General features: G+C 42.2%; 2 protein-coding genes across 10 annotated transcripts in view; one reads left to right on the forward strand and one right to left on the reverse strand.

Moving 5' to 3' along the window:
- Nucleotides 1-4781, reverse strand: part of KLHL20 (kelch like family member 20) — a 39217-nt gene extending 34436 nt beyond the window's left edge. For 3 of the 4 annotated variants that reach the window (XM_053243977.1, XM_053243978.1, XM_053243975.1), the window contains exons 1-3: nucleotides 4580-4781; nucleotides 2518-2658; nucleotides 869-934 (exon numbers count right to left, since the gene is read on the reverse strand). In XM_053243977.1, coding sequence (XP_053099952.1) covers nucleotides 869-891 — 23 coding nt within the window. In that variant the 5' untranslated portion in view covers nucleotides 892-934; nucleotides 2518-2658; nucleotides 4580-4781. The remainder of the gene's footprint in view (nucleotides 1-868; nucleotides 935-2517; nucleotides 2659-4579) is intronic. The other variant, XM_053243976.1, reaches the window with a different exon arrangement.
- Nucleotides 4782-4800: 19 nt separating this feature from the next.
- Nucleotides 4801-15190, forward strand: part of ANKRD45 (ankyrin repeat domain 45) — a 44724-nt gene continuing 34334 nt past the window's right edge. For 5 of the 6 annotated variants that reach the window (XR_008305767.1, XR_008305768.1, XM_053243987.1 and 2 more), the window contains exons 1-3: nucleotides 4801-4906; nucleotides 7959-8283; nucleotides 11752-11919. Coding sequence is in view for 4 of the 6 variants with exons in the window: in XM_053243987.1 (XP_053099962.1) it covers nucleotides 7974-8283; nucleotides 11752-11919 (478 nt within the window). In the remaining 2 variants the exon portion in view is untranslated. Of the gene's footprint in view, nucleotides 4907-5429; nucleotides 5455-7958; nucleotides 8284-11751; nucleotides 11920-15190 lie in introns of those variants that run through there. The other variant, XM_053243985.1, reaches the window with a different exon arrangement.

Raw genomic sequence — 15190 nt, forward strand, 5'->3', positions numbered from 1 at the left:
TCAGGACATCTCATCTGAGGTAGAGATAAGACTAGAATCTAAAAATAATCTATCAAAAACTCTCAAATGGAGAATTCCCAAAAATTGGTCAATATCAGGGCAACTAACAGCAGCAAATTTCTGCAGAAAAGGAATTAAACGCCATGAAAACTGCAATGTAATCAATCAATGAGGGCTTAGTACCAACCCAGTGGGAATACCCACTGGCTGGATGATCATCACTCATGATTCCACTCAAAAGTTGCAAATCTAATTTAGCAAAGGATTGCAGCAAATACAACACACAAAAATCACCCACTGTGTCTTTAGGCTGCTGGAGAAGAAGAGGAGAAGCTACTTCCGTATCAGAGGGATGATGTCAGAATTTTGCAAACAGTATCTCATTGTCTGTTCTCGCATTAAAATCACCAGTCACAATTACGTAATCATAGGGGTAAGAGTTTTAAAGATCACTTATATCAGTTTCTAACTTATTCCAGACAGTTTTAATCTGGTAGCATATTTGCAGGGGTGGGGATATAAACAATAATCAACAACAAGGAAACATAATTAAATTTAAGTAGAGCTGCTTGCATAATGTTCTACGGACTGCAAATAAGAAGCATTAACCTGCAGCGTGGTAGAAATCAGGGAACTCAACCCAACAAAATCTATCAATCTTCAAAAACACATCCAGGATACATAAATCATGAGCAACAATTAAAATCCAACCACTTCAGCACCATACCACAAAAATAAAATCAGTCATCCAGGCCAGAAAAAAGAGGAACTGGTTGCGGGGTAGAATCTAACTCCAGAGAGGTGCTTTCTTGTCACCATCCTGGCTCTTCCCCACAATGTCTAATTAATTTATCTTTCTGCATCTTACCTGCGCATTGGCTTTCCGTCCATGCACCGCAAAGAGAAATCTTCACTCTATACTTCTGTGCCAGTCCTAAGGGGGGAAAATGTGTAATAATCTGTACTGATGATCTATTGGTCTGCATAGTATGTATTTAGGCAACTGTTACATCCAAAACTCTGCAGTAGCAGCGAAATAAGTGCTAGACAGAATGCCAGACTTTGTAATTTCTCAACTTTTGATTTCTGTTTTCAGAGTGAACTCCCAACTCTGTCCTCCATTTTTACCTAGACACATTACTATTTTAAATAAGGAATCATGGTTGATAAATACATTACACAAATCAATTCCTTAATTACAGCCAGAGACCAGCACAGTTTACAAACAGAAGCCCAACCAAAAAACCCTCTACATAACCTACAGTAGTTAAGCACATAGTTAAGCATAAAGATCAGTGAACCATGATTCTTAATGAACTCCTGGTGAATTTTACTGGCTTTTAAACAGAACTTAGCCACATTATAAGATTTCAAGTCATTCTGGTCAGTTAAAAGATAATCAAGATAAAAAGAATCTGTAGAACCTGGATGATAGCTAATAAAAGGGGTTATATGTTTATGCCGTATATCTAAGTAAAACTGACAATAAAGGAGCACATGAGCCGTTGTTTCAATATCTCCCGATTTGCAGAGACAAGTATGTTCTTTGTAGGGGATTTTTTAAATATTTCCCTTCCAGGAGTGCTGTTTGCAAGGTGTTGCATCATGCCTGTGTCAAAGCTCTGCAGTATTTTGGCACTGTTATCTGGTTTAGGTATCTGGCAGGGTTGAAACTCAGAACTTGGTTGCCCAAATGGACACCCACAGGAATAGAGCCCTGATCAATTTGACACTCCATATCATATATTCTTTGTCTGAGTTTGACCCCGGCATTTTCATATCCCAGTTATCAGTGCAAAAGGGGAGAAACCATAATGATGCAGCTTCTTTCCAGCTCTCTTTTCCACCTGGAGTGATAGATTAGCACAAGTGGAACTAGACCTGCTGGTAGAAAACCAGCTTCAGCCAGAATTAGAAGATATTAATCCATGCTCTGGCCTCTACTTTAAGCAGCCCTGCTTCCAGATGATGGACAGCACTGGGCACACACATATAGTGTTGACACCAGTGTTCCTTCTAACAGGGATTCCCAGATGTTGTTAACTACAACTCCCATAATCCCCAAGCAAAAGTCATTGCAGCTGGGGATTCTGGGAATTGTAGTCAACATCTGGGAATCCTTGTCTGAGGGAACACTGGTTGGCACTGTCAGTAGGATTTTTGTGCATCTCGGGCTGCAATTCAAAGCACACTTATGGAAGAAGTAAGTCCAATTGAAATAGGACTTACTTCCAAGAAATATGCTTAGGATTGTGTTGTATTAGTGTTTAAGTGAAACTTTCAGAAACTTGTTTTTAAAAGTTTCAAGCCACCCCAGTGAATTTTACAAGGATCTGTCTGCTATCTGCATAATTATTTTCATTATAAAAACAAGATGAAACATTTTCAGATATAAATTTTAAAAATCATTTTAAAATGCGTGGAAGACTATATATGTATCATACACCAAATACTGATAAATGCAATCAGAGGTGGATGGGTTAACTTTAAGAACATGACATGTTTACAGTAACTCACTCTGCGATGTAGAAGTCAATCACAAATGCTGAATAATCAATAATCTTTGCCTTCAACTCATTTTATCCATGGAAAACAGCAAGGCTGGGGAAAATTCCTGATGACTGATCACCCAGGTGCCTAAACATCAGAGGAGAATACCTAAGAATTTAAAATACAGAGAGGCTATTCCCACGATCAAAATCCCTGGTGGCTAGAGAGAAGGCAGGAGCCTTCCTGCCTCCCACACATGATCAGACACTCGTTAGAGCTCCACCATGCCGCGCAACCAGCGTGGTGGAGCTAAATACATAGGGGATCTGGAGGAAGTAGTCCTCCAGTACCCCACAATGCACTGCACAGGAAGCCAAGAGGCTTCCCATGGCAAAGCTGCAGCTCCCAGCTGCCTGCCTAGCCACTGTTTAAGCAGCAATCTCAGGGAGCCGGGCTGCCAGGAGCTGAAAAACACATCCCAATTGCACACATGATCTGGGCTGCCAAGGTGAGCTGGGGATTTCCGCCTTTAACCTCGGTTTCCCAACAGGGTAGTCCTGCTCTGGAACAGCAAGGTGGGAGCAGGTTCCAAGGCTCCACACTAGCCTCGCAACACAGGTTTTCCCACTCCAGCCCCACTGCAGCTGGACATGAGAACAACCTTATTCTCTACCCACCTTATTCTTAGAAAACAACCTTATTCTCTACCCGCCACTCAAGAATTGTATGTTATTGGTACTTTGGAATCTGAAATATCTCTCTCCAGCACCAGAATAAAACTTCATTCATATGAGATAGTATTTTCCATCACAAAATATCTAAGGAATAGTGATATTGGAACCTAGAAAGTATACAAAAATATGTTTCCCACACATCAGGGGATATCTGTTAGATAATGGGTTTCAGTACCCTAGAAACATGTTTTCCCAACTTTTTTCATCATAAGGTAAGGTAAAGTGTGCCATCAAGTTGATTTCGACTCTTGGAGCCCACAGAGCCCTGTGGTTGTCTTTGGTAGAATACAGGAGGGGTTTACCATTGCCAACTCCCACACAGTATGAGATGATACCTTTCAGCATCTTCCTATATCACTACTGCCCGATATAGGTGTTTCCCATAATCTGGGAAACATACCAGCAGGGATTCAAACAGGCAACCTTCTGCTTGTTGGTCAGGCAAGTGCGCCACTTAAGGTGACCCCAAACATAGACATTGCTACACAATTATTTATTTTGACTCCCTTTCTCCTCTTTATTCTTATACAATCTTTATTTCTACTCACAGCCATCTCTCAAACTCCTCCTGGAACTGACTTGCCCCATTATACACCAGGAGGGACATGACCCTCCTAGTGTATTCGGGAGTGAGTCAGCTTCAGCTTTTGCAGCTGACTCAGAGCAAGTCAGCATGGCACACTGATTTGGGGAACACTGCACTAGAATGCAGGAGGAAACAGACAATGATAAACATATTTGCAACCCTTCAACCTAGAGAAAGGAGATGGCAAGGAAGAGATAACCTGTTTTAAACCCAAAATTAATCCCCAAAACTTGTCCTTGACCCTAGAGACCTCATTCCAAGTCTGCTATGCATGCTCTCCCATATATTCTTCACACAGTAACCTGCCCTTTATCATCCCCGTGCTTGGGCACCTCTCCCAGCTATTTTCCCCTCTTTTTAAACTTCCTAAAATTCAGTGACACATTAACCTCCTTGCTTTCTTCTCATCACACCCTCCAAGGCTCACCCCAGCCAACTTAAAACACTGCCACAAAATTTAGGGAGCTTGAGGGAGGAAAAGAGAATAAGAAAAGAGAGAAAGATAAGTTAAGGAAGGAGAGATCCATCGACAGCCGTTAGCAATGATAGCTACATGGATCCTCTATGTTCAGAAACAGTGTACTTCTGAATATCAGCTGCTGGAAGGGAAACAAACTGCGGGGAAGGATTGTTGTCAAGTTGCTGGATTAAATGGACCCTTCATGTTAGGCTCTCCCTCCTTCACCCTAGGCTTCCCCCATTTCTAACTCACACTGCCCCTTAAATTCTGTCTTCCCCACCAGAGGTATCGCTGCTCCTGGAGACTGACCTCCCAGCTAGGAGCGGGACTCCTTCTAGAGAAACCTCCACAAGCTGGAGAAGAGTAGGGTGGCCCGACAGAAGCTCTGTCATTCGTGGCGGGAGAGGAAGGAAGGGTCCTCCTTCCTGGCTTTTACTACCGCAGCGACTCCTGCAGCTCCAACTGCTTCCGGAAACTGCCAGGAGCCAACATCCCCTCTCCTCCCGCCCTTTCCGGAAGCAGTCCGTCCTTGTTAGCTTTCCGAACACCTACACTAAAGTTCCGCGCTGTTGCTATAGCGACGGCAGCCGCTGCTTTGGTACAGCTGAAAGGAGCCGGAGGTGTGCATAGAAAGAGGCAAGTCAGGGAGAAGAAAGGGTTTTAAAAGCCTATCCTTTCCATTGGGCAGGCAGGATAATAACAGTACCCAGAAAAGTATTCAGGATTCATTTTGGACCAAACTCACAAAGAGCAGATTAGAAAGCAAACCGGTGTCTGGGGGCTGTACTATTTCAGCTTTCAGGCGGGGCTGGCTCCCTTTCATATGCAACCAGAGCAGACCTTGCTTAGCTAAGGGGACAAGTCATCCTTGCTACCACAAGACCAGCTCTCCAGGCACCTGGAGTCTTGGTGCTTTTAAAGGACTGTAGGTGTAGCCATCACTTACAGTGCCTGGCAATCTTTGTTATTTTAAGTACAGGATCTTCTGAATCGGTGTGAGGCTGGTGAACCTGTTGTTCAAAAACCAGATATTTGTCACGACAAGTTTGATTTGATTTGAATTTTTGAAAGGGAAATAAATTGCCATATCAAAAAGGAACTGTGTAAAGAACATTAGATATTCTAATTTTATTTGATTTAGTTTCAGAAAACAGACCCTGAATAACCAAGAATTATCTTTTAGTGTGAGGTCCCTTTTTATTTCACGTCTCTAAATGCATTTTACAAACCAGTAGTGTGGTCAGATACTGGGAAAGTTACAGCTGAACTTTCACAGTAAACATTCTAGTGAGATAAAGTTTTTTCAAAGGAGGCTGTCTGATTCTTCAACTACTTTGAAGAATTGCAGGAAAGTGTGATGGCACGGAGTGGAGACAGGCTGAATCACATTTGTACTTTTCAGCCCCAGGGTGGTTAAAAATGGATGGATAGAATGGAGAAGATGAAAAATTTGATCAGAACAGATTTTGGGTGGGTGAACAGAGCAGCTTTTCAGATGGATTACTTTCTCCTTCTCTTTTCCCCAACATTCCTCAATAGAACAGAGTGGATGCTCAGGGACCCTTATGAGCTCTGAAGAGGGCTTTGACAAAAATAATGAGGTTCCTAGCCATAATCATACCAATTTATAAAAAGGGGCTGAGATCTGACCCAGCCAACAATCACCCGATCAGTTTGTTGAGTATCATCAGCAAACTGTACTAGACATGTTTATGGGAAATTATCGGACAGGATTGAACAAGAAAATATTCTTGCAAATGAGCAGGCTGGCTTAAGGGCGAGTTGGTCAACTTCAGATCAAGGTTTAGTGTTGCATCATTTAGTGGGAAAGTATACCGCTCTCCCTAAAGGTGCCCTTTGCATAGCTTTCATTGACTTTAAATCTGCTTTTGACATTATTCCCTGGGATAGATTGTGGAGGAAATTGGAGTTAAGTTCTAATGACCAGTGTTTGTTAGTGCTTATTTGTAGTCTTTATGAAAATACCTATCTTCGAGTAAGATGTAATCACCAAGGACAATTGTTCTGCTCAGTTCCAACCCTTAAGGGAGTTAGATAAGTTTGCATTTTAGCCCTGCTATTATTCAACTTTTACATTAATTTGATGGTTAAATGTCTTGCTAGCTCAGATTTTCATCCTCCCAAGCTAGTCAATACACCTCTCACTGTCCTTTTTATAAGCTGCCGATGTGGTTGTTCTATCTCAGACACCTTGTGGTCCAAGAAGATTGTTATGTGCTCTCACAACATTGTACCAATGAACTTTTAAGTATTAATTTCCAAAAGACAAATGGTCTCACTAGAAGACCAGTTAAGTATAGGTGAAAAACTGAGGGGAATGATATTGACAGTGTTACAAGTCTTTAGGGGTAGTTTTTCAGTCTTTGTGTTCCTGGAGGGCCGGGCGCAAATTAATCTTGTTACAGTGAGGCAGACTCAGTTTTATGGTCAAGAAATGGTTAAAGAAAGTCTACATAAACCAAGCTGCTCTAATTACAAATTGCTGACAGCATAATAAACTCCTGTCCACTTGTTGGTATGTAGACAGGGGGCCCCTTTGCTATCTGTTAGATAACAAACTGCTGGCCGGCACTCGCTGAAGGCCACAGCTGCAGGGAGTGAAATATTTGTAGTAATATGCAGGGAGAAGGAGGGGGAAATGCTTAGTTATAGTTTAGTAGGGAAATTGTCTGATTGGTAGTAATTGTTAAGATGACGATTAAGTGATGCTTACCAATGAGAATTGTACCCACTATATGTAAATTGTTATGTGTATAAAAGGCGAGGCCGCAGTGTGATCAAGGTCTCAGCCTTTGGAAATTATTCCGCTGGGGCCATTTGCTGGCAAATAAATAAATCTGCTTTCTCTCACCTTGGTGTCAGTCTCTGTCACAGAACCCGGGGAATTTCTGCTTCAACAGAGTGCACCCTGAGGAGTGTTTCTGCTATACTTAGATTTCCCCCAATTACCTTTAAAGGACATCACATTCCCCCAGCCGTAAAGGTGTTTGTGGCTAAAGCTGCAGCGCAATTGCTGTTTGACTCTCAACTGTGTGCACTGCTTATCATAATTACACCTCACTTGAAGTGGTGCAATCCAAATTTCTGAGAGCCATTTTTTCAATTTGCACTGTGTTTCTAATGCAGCTCTGTACCAACAGCTCTGCTTGAACAAAGATTTTGGGATAACCCATATTGCAAATGTATTTCCCCCTGTGACATGGGGGATGTGGAAACTGTGGGTCATGTTTTGTATTGCATGTTTTATCAAGATATTTATTCCACTTATATTACTTCAGTTTTAGGGGAAATGCCACGCAGGTTGGATAAGTTGTACCTTTTTCTTCTTCCTCCTGATCAATATGCTTCCATTTGATAGTGTTGCTAAGTTTTGTTCTGCTGCTTGTACCTGTTGTCTCAGATTAAATAAGTAATGAAGTGATACAACTTGTTCAATTTAGTATCAGGCCTTAATGGGGTTAAATATTGTTATTGTCTATAAATGGTTCTGAATGTTAGATGGTATTGTGTTGCTGTATTACTCCCCCCCCCCGCCCTTCTCTTTCTGGTCTAAGACCATAATATAGTATTCATTCAGTGATGAGGTTCCATGCGTATGCAAACTACTTCATTGGTCATCTGCTCAAAGAAGTTTTTTTTTTTTTGGTTGTTCTTTCTGTCTTCTCAGGTTAACCCTGAAGAAATGGAACCAGCAGAGGAGACAGAGTCAGTGGACACAGTAGAAATAAGTGAGCCTGGGGATTTGGGACCTCAGGAGGAACCAGCATATTTCAGTCCACTCCTGAGGGCTGCTTTGACTGGTGATACAGAAGGGATACAACAGATTTTCGAGGACCCAGAGGATCCTGATCATGAAAAAGCCAATGAGCTGCTAATGGAAAAGGATATTGTAGGAAGAGACTTGTTGTATGCAACTAGTATGGCTGGGCAGAGTGACATTATCCGGGCACTAGCAAAATATGGGGTTGATCTGAAGGATAAAACAGCCAGAGGTACATGGCTAAGTATATGTTTGGAGCAGAATTTTTTTTTGGTCCTAATTTTCTAGCTAAAGTTTTAATCCTATCAAACAAATACATTGTGAAATCTGCTGTTGAACTGGACTGTACTTTTCTAGCCAGGCACACTTTCTAGCTAGGCACTTTTTCTAGCCAGGCACACTTATTTTGGTCTTCTGTTCTCCAGAAAGGCATATGGCTTTTTATCAATCTCCTTGTTATGCTCACTTACTCTTTTATCTTTGTAGTGCCCTCCTCCCACCAAGGATGGGGAAGGTAGCTCTATAACAAATAGCCCTTGGGCGTATATAAGCTCCATAAATGACACTGCACGACACTCTAGTTTCCTTGCATTCTCATGTCTTTGGGGCATACACCAGGTGGTAGTTTACAGCACTTCGCCTTCTTCCTTCTACTCACTTTCCCAGAGCTCATTACTTAATGGCCCTGTTGCGTCCCACTGCTGCCAAATACATTGGACTTCTTTGGTCCTCTGGTAGAGGTACAAGCTTGCCATTTCCCCCTCTCAGGTGATGGGAGGTCTCTTGCTGGAGCAGGCAGCCACTGTCCTCCTTGTGCGCCACACTACTAGTTTCATGAACAACAGCAGCAAATATCTATATACCGCTTTTCAACAAAGGTCTTCTTTACACAGAGAAATAATAAATAAATAAGATGGCTCACAGTCTATAAAGAAACACAGACAGAGACCAGCAACAGGCACTGGAGGTACTGTGCTGGGGGTGGATAGAGCCAGTTACTGTCTCCCTGCTAAATAAAGAGAATCACCACAATAAAAAGGTGCCTGTTTGCCCAGTTAGCAGGACAAAATTTCATGAAGACACAGAGGAGGGGCTTGGGCCATGCCCTGCACCTGGCCCTGTCTGTGCTTTCAGGGGTCATTGAGGGGTGGGCATGGTGGTGTGGGCATCCCTGGACCTGTGGGTGTGTGGGCAGCCACTCATTCCCCTGGCGGGTGGATGATGTGGAGGTGGGTACTGTCCACTTTTGGTGGACCCAGGAGGTATGTGTGGGGTGTGTTTTTGTGGTGCCTTTTGCAGCCCATCAGGGAGGCCTGGAGATTCTGCTCTATGATGGAACTGACCCCTCTTGGAGCCCACAGAATCCCTGACTGCTGCCCAGGCACATCGGGAGGTGCCCTTGTCCACTGTGTGTGGTGGCAGGGGCTGCCCATGGGGACACTCCTAAGGGGTAGCTTCTGCCTCACCCTAGGAGTCCTGCTTCCCTGGGCATATTTGTATTTTATTTTTCTTTCCCTTAATCACAATAGTGGAGACTGGAGTCACCTCCAGAAATTAAACTCGTATAAGCAATTATGGGTGCGGGAAGAATAATTCATGGGGCCAGGGCAGGGCCAGGGAAACACAAACTCATTGGTAGGTGTTCCAATGTTCCCTGCTAACCTGGCTGAAGAGCAAAGGGTTTACAGCGGAGCTGCCCTCAGAGGTGTATCTAGGGAAAATAGCGCCTAGGGCAAACACTGAAATTGCGCCCCCTGTCCAAGCATCTGACACCCATCTTTCAGATAACTTTTCCATAATATCAGCTGAAAAATACAAGTCAAGCTCGTTAATCTTTTAATATTTCAAAAACTATTTAGCAGTGGACTTAGCCAGACCAAAAAATGCTGGAAAATGACAAATTTCAGTATGCGGGGGCTCATGAAATACCCAAATACTATGTGGAGGTGTACTTGGAAAACTAAACAGAAGTGCCTGTCTAATTCTCTACTATGCATTGTAGCATCACCATTACATAAGTTTTAAAAATCAATGGAGAATTTGACTTTTCCCAGATACTCTGTAAATAATTAAAGGATATGCAGAGTAAACTGTGTCACTGCTTGGAATATATTCTAGTCTTTCAGAAAGACAGTTAAAATGAGAGAAAGAGAGCAAGGAACTCCCAGTGGGCCTTAATATTAAGGATTTCACACTGATTCAAAGACGAACTCACCATTAATAGCCATATTACAAGACATCACATTTAACTCACTTATCACAAGAAGCAAAGTAAGAGCAAATGAATACAATCCTAGCTCATAAGCATCAGCTCAGTATTCACAAGCCCTGATTCTCTGTACATAGTGCCAATCTGAATATGTGTACAGTGTCTTATATTATAATTATTATTTTTACCTGTAGCCCCTTTGGGGGGCTTCCTAAAGGCTGGGGGGTTTGCAAAGGTTCCCCCTCACTCCGCTGCAGTGGCCGTTTTTAAAAATAATCTTTTTTTTAAGGCCACTGAAAACAAAATGGCCACCGTGCATGCTCAAATGGCCTCTGCAAAGCCTGGCATGACCTAGAGGCCTTTTGAGCATGTGTGGTGGCCATTTTGTTTTTGGCAGCCATTTTTTTTTAAATTAATTTTACAAAATGGCTCCCCCCTTCAAGTGGCGCCCGGGGCACATGCCCTGCCTGCCCTACCCCTAGATATGCCCCTGGCTGCCCTCTAGCTGCCTTGTGGTGGGTTCCCCTGTCACAGTGGCCAGCTGTGGGGACATGTCCCTCCCTACCTCCCCTCCCATGCTCCACCACTCTGCATCCTGGCCATTGGCAGTACCCCCGGTATGGTGGCAGACATTGGGGATAATGTTGTCCTAAGTTCACTGGAGTCCCTTCATTTGCCTAATCCAACCCCAGGGTTCAGGCAGAGCTGCCAGACTGCATAGTCTGCCTGTCTGTCCAGTTCTGGACAGCCCCTTTCAGCCTGGATGCCTCCCTCCCCTTCCTGAGAGGTTTCTCTGCCTCCCTGATGGGCCAAGCATTTCTGAAGCTCTCTGGAATTGGCCAAGGGTGGCTGAGAACACAAAGAGCTGCTGCGGCTGCCTACGCTGCCTTCTGAGCCAATTGAAGTTGGGCTAGGGAGTTTATGAAGGCTTGCCAGTGTGAGGAGAAGCTGCTGCTAGTCTGTGAAGGCAATACTAAGCTAGATAGACCAATGGTCTGACTTGGTAAGTGGCAGGTTCCTATGTTCCTATGAGGGCTGGGCGAGGAATGCTGGGATGGGGCCATTGGTCGTTGTGTGGATCCCAGTCTAAAAGCACATTTCTGTGCATGGAATACCCGAGGGACCCAGTTGGGATTCTAACTGTCTGCTCCATCACACTCCTAATCTCAGTTGGAGTCCTGCTGCCTTCCCAATAATTGTGAGAAGAACCAGTCCTGTCAACAAAAAATATATCCCAGTCACAAGTCTTCAATGCTAGAGGAAACTAATCCTTTAGTATTGCCCAGGATCTTTTCTCATGCTTGGGGAAGTTAGAAGAACAATATTTTCCTGTGTGTCTCTCAAAGCTTGCCTTAGTAGCAGTTGCATTTGGGAGTTGCTGGGTGTATATTATGTGTTTGGTGTGCACACGTGAGACCAAATAATGCATTATGGAGAGACAATATTATAAGCAGGTACAACTATAAATAGTGATTTGCCTCATTCCCTCAGGTTATACACTCCTACACTGTGCTGCAGCATGGGGTCAACTGGAAACTTTGAAAACTCTTGTAGAACTGGAAGTGGACCTTTATGCAACCACCTTCCGGGGTGAAAAGGCAAGAGATATTGCATATCGATATGCCCAGACTGAGTGTGTTGAATTTTTGGAATGGGCAGGTAAGTGTTAATTCCTGAATGTCTTTGAGATATGGATATGATCTTACTCATGATAGACCAGATCCTGAACAGGTATAACTGAGTATGAGTACAGCACTGATCTGCTTCATGTCCCTGCAATTGTTACTAAACAGGCAGTAGTAACTAAATCTGTGCTGTCACTTTTGCACATATCCTCCTATAGAAGGAACAGGCCCTGGTTAGCAGGTGCAAGTGGAAATGAAGCTTCAGCACAGTGTAAATAACACACTATCCACTTTTAAATGGGAACCCTTTCCTGTGCCTTTAACAGGTGCTTCATTCACAGAAACTAGCAGGTGATAATACTCATTTCCATCCCCAGTGTTGGCCTCATTATTTACACACATTGACCAGTCGGCCCAAATTCCCAAGGACTGGGGACTGGCCATCATAGTCCCAGTCCACAAAAAAGGAAGTAGGGAAGAACCTGCTAATTATAGGCCAATAAGCCTCCTTAATGTGATAATTATACGCAAAGCATCTTTGTATTAAACTATGTTGTTGGATGGAACAAGAAGGCATATTGGAGCAAGAGCAAGCAGAATTTAGAGGGGACTGGTCAGTTATGGAGCATTGTCTAGTTCTACAACATCTTATTGACAAATATGTCTGTGATGAGAAAAGATTGCTTTATGCAGCTTTTGTTGTTTTTCAAATGGCATTTGACTCAATTTCAAGAGGCCTCCTATGGGCAAAATTATTCAACACAACAATTGATAAGAGACTTTTATTATTGATTTATAAATTGCATGAAAACTCCACCCTTTGTGTGTGGCTTAACCCTGCAGGTCAGCTTTCCAATACAGTTACAACCTCGAAAGGTGTTAGGCAGGGTTGTATATTGGCACCGTTCCTATTTAACTTTTACGTCAGTGATTTAATTAAAAGGCTGCAGAACCTAGATTTACATGCACCAAAATTGCGGACAAAAGGCTGTCGATACTTATGTACGCCGATGACGCTGTTTTGTTGTCACCAACTAGGATAGGACTCATGAGAGCCCTGGGGGCCTTGGCTTGTTACTACCAGGAGGAACATCTAAAAGTCAACTATACTAAAACAAAAATTGTCTGTTTTAATTTAAAAAATCAAGAAATTTAAATGGACAATTGAGGGTCAGCAAATAAAATTGGTGAAACAATTTAGGTACCTGGGAATGGTGTTCCAATATAATGGCAGTAAGACTGCACACATTAGAATGGTGACGGATGCGGCTAAACGTAGCATGTCTGCAATTTTGAGATTCTACCGAGTGCAGGGGGGTAATTATATACCTGCAGCTATTGAATTGTTTTTGGCTAAAGTTATGCCTCAACTTCTATCTGGTGCTTAGTTAGGCTCTATAGTAATTTTACTATGCTTGAAAGGATCCAGACAGGCTTCTTGAGAGCTTTATTTGGCATATCCCGATGTATCTCTAACTCGATGATTCACCAGGAGGCGGGCATACTTAGGATAGAGGCCAGGGCGTGGGTATTATCTCCTTTTGGATCAAACTCCATCTTCGGCCAGTCAGCCTTATACCAAAGTTTCTTTCGGTAGTTCCACAACCGACTTGGCTTCTAAAGATAATGTATGAACTTCTTCAAATCGGATTAACCCCCGGTTTTTTATTGGAATTGGGCTTATCAAATGCAAAGAGAATGGTTCGACAGAGATTGCAAGATATTGAAATACAGAATGAGATGGCCTATTTGCCCAGGTTCTATAAACCTGTAAAGAACACGGTGGGGTTTTCTCCTGCAGCATATCTGTTTACCATCACTTTCAGTAAATTTCGTTGAGCCTTCTTGAGAGCCAGATTTAATGCTTTGCCATCAGCCTTGTTATACGGGAGATATCAAAACTTACCTTTGAAGGCCCGGAAGTGTCCTTGTGGTGAATCCATTGATCATGTATTATTAAACTGTAGGATCTATCAGGACATCAGACAACGATTGATTTGTCTGTTTATGAACAGGCTGAAAGGGCAACCTGATGAGATTCTTGTAAAATTTTTACTCTCTGATAAAGATGTAGCGGTTTCTTATGCAGTAGCCAAATTTTGTTATGTGGTAACAATATTGCGTAGCTCTTTGATTAGTGAATATGGAGGTTGAGGCTGTTTAAAAAATTAGCTGTGAAATTGTAGTGTAGTTGTATTTTACCATATTGTTTTTCAATTCACTTAAACAGTTAATTTATTTTATTTTGTATATCATTGTTATATGTAATGTTTTGGTCTATGACCACAAACATAATAAACAAACAATACTCATTTCCATGCATAATAGCATCACCTGCTGATTTGTTGCAGTTCAAGCTGCTGTTAAAGGCAGAAGATGGGGCCAGACATCTTTTTTATTTGTTGGCAATCCCAGGTACAAGAAAAACTGCATAAATAGCCCCGCAGCCTTTATCAGGGCCAGAACTATTAGTTAGTAACTAGATGGTTGCAGCACGACCTGTGTTAGGTAGCTGGGCCTGAGATCTTATGGCATAAGGGCATGCCATATTTTAATCATATACTGGATGGTGTTTCAAGCAACTTTCTCTGTTTCCATTTAATTCATGCATAATACTTTATTCTTTCAGCAACTAGTCCCAGTATCTTCCTAGTCCTTAAAAAGAGAACAGCCAGTCAGTTGTTTTAAAAACATGAACAAAGTACATGAATATGTTTCCTCAAAAATGAAGCTGAGCCCTCGTGGTGGAGACTGGCAAGTATTGTAGTTATTAAATAAAAAATTGTTTACATTTCTCTCATCTCACTGTTCAATCCATATCAATGTTTAACTCCCCTAATAATCAAATAGTAATCAAACAGATTACTTTTAAGGAGCTTCTGTTTGTCCCTGAGGAGAATACTGTATATATTTGGCAAAGATCAAAACTGATCTCAGGATCTCAGCACCAGAATCAAACTTATCCTTGATCAAATTTCTCACCAGGATCAGACTTTTGAAAAACTAGGCCCCAGTCCAATGAAGTTTTGATATTCTATTTCTGTACAGATTTATACACTCAGTATGATAAATAATTGTGTAGCCATATAAGTATATTTTTGTCTTATCAGAATGACTGTTTTAGAGTATCCCCCGCCTTTCTCCTTTATTTTTCAAGCAATTAATGTAAAACTTTAAATTTAATCTTTTTTTTATCTTCAGAGGGCCCTCGTAATGTGAGGTCCTAAGCTGTAGCGTGCTTAGTTTGTGCCTAATCCAGCACAGTTTGGTATGAATTTGTTGTTTTGGCTTTCTACATACTGGTA

This window comes from Hemicordylus capensis, chromosome 4 (assembly GCF_027244095.1).
Source record: "Hemicordylus capensis ecotype Gifberg chromosome 4, rHemCap1.1.pri, whole genome shotgun sequence".
Taxonomy (NCBI): Eukaryota; Metazoa; Chordata; class Lepidosauria; order Squamata; family Cordylidae; genus Hemicordylus; species Hemicordylus capensis.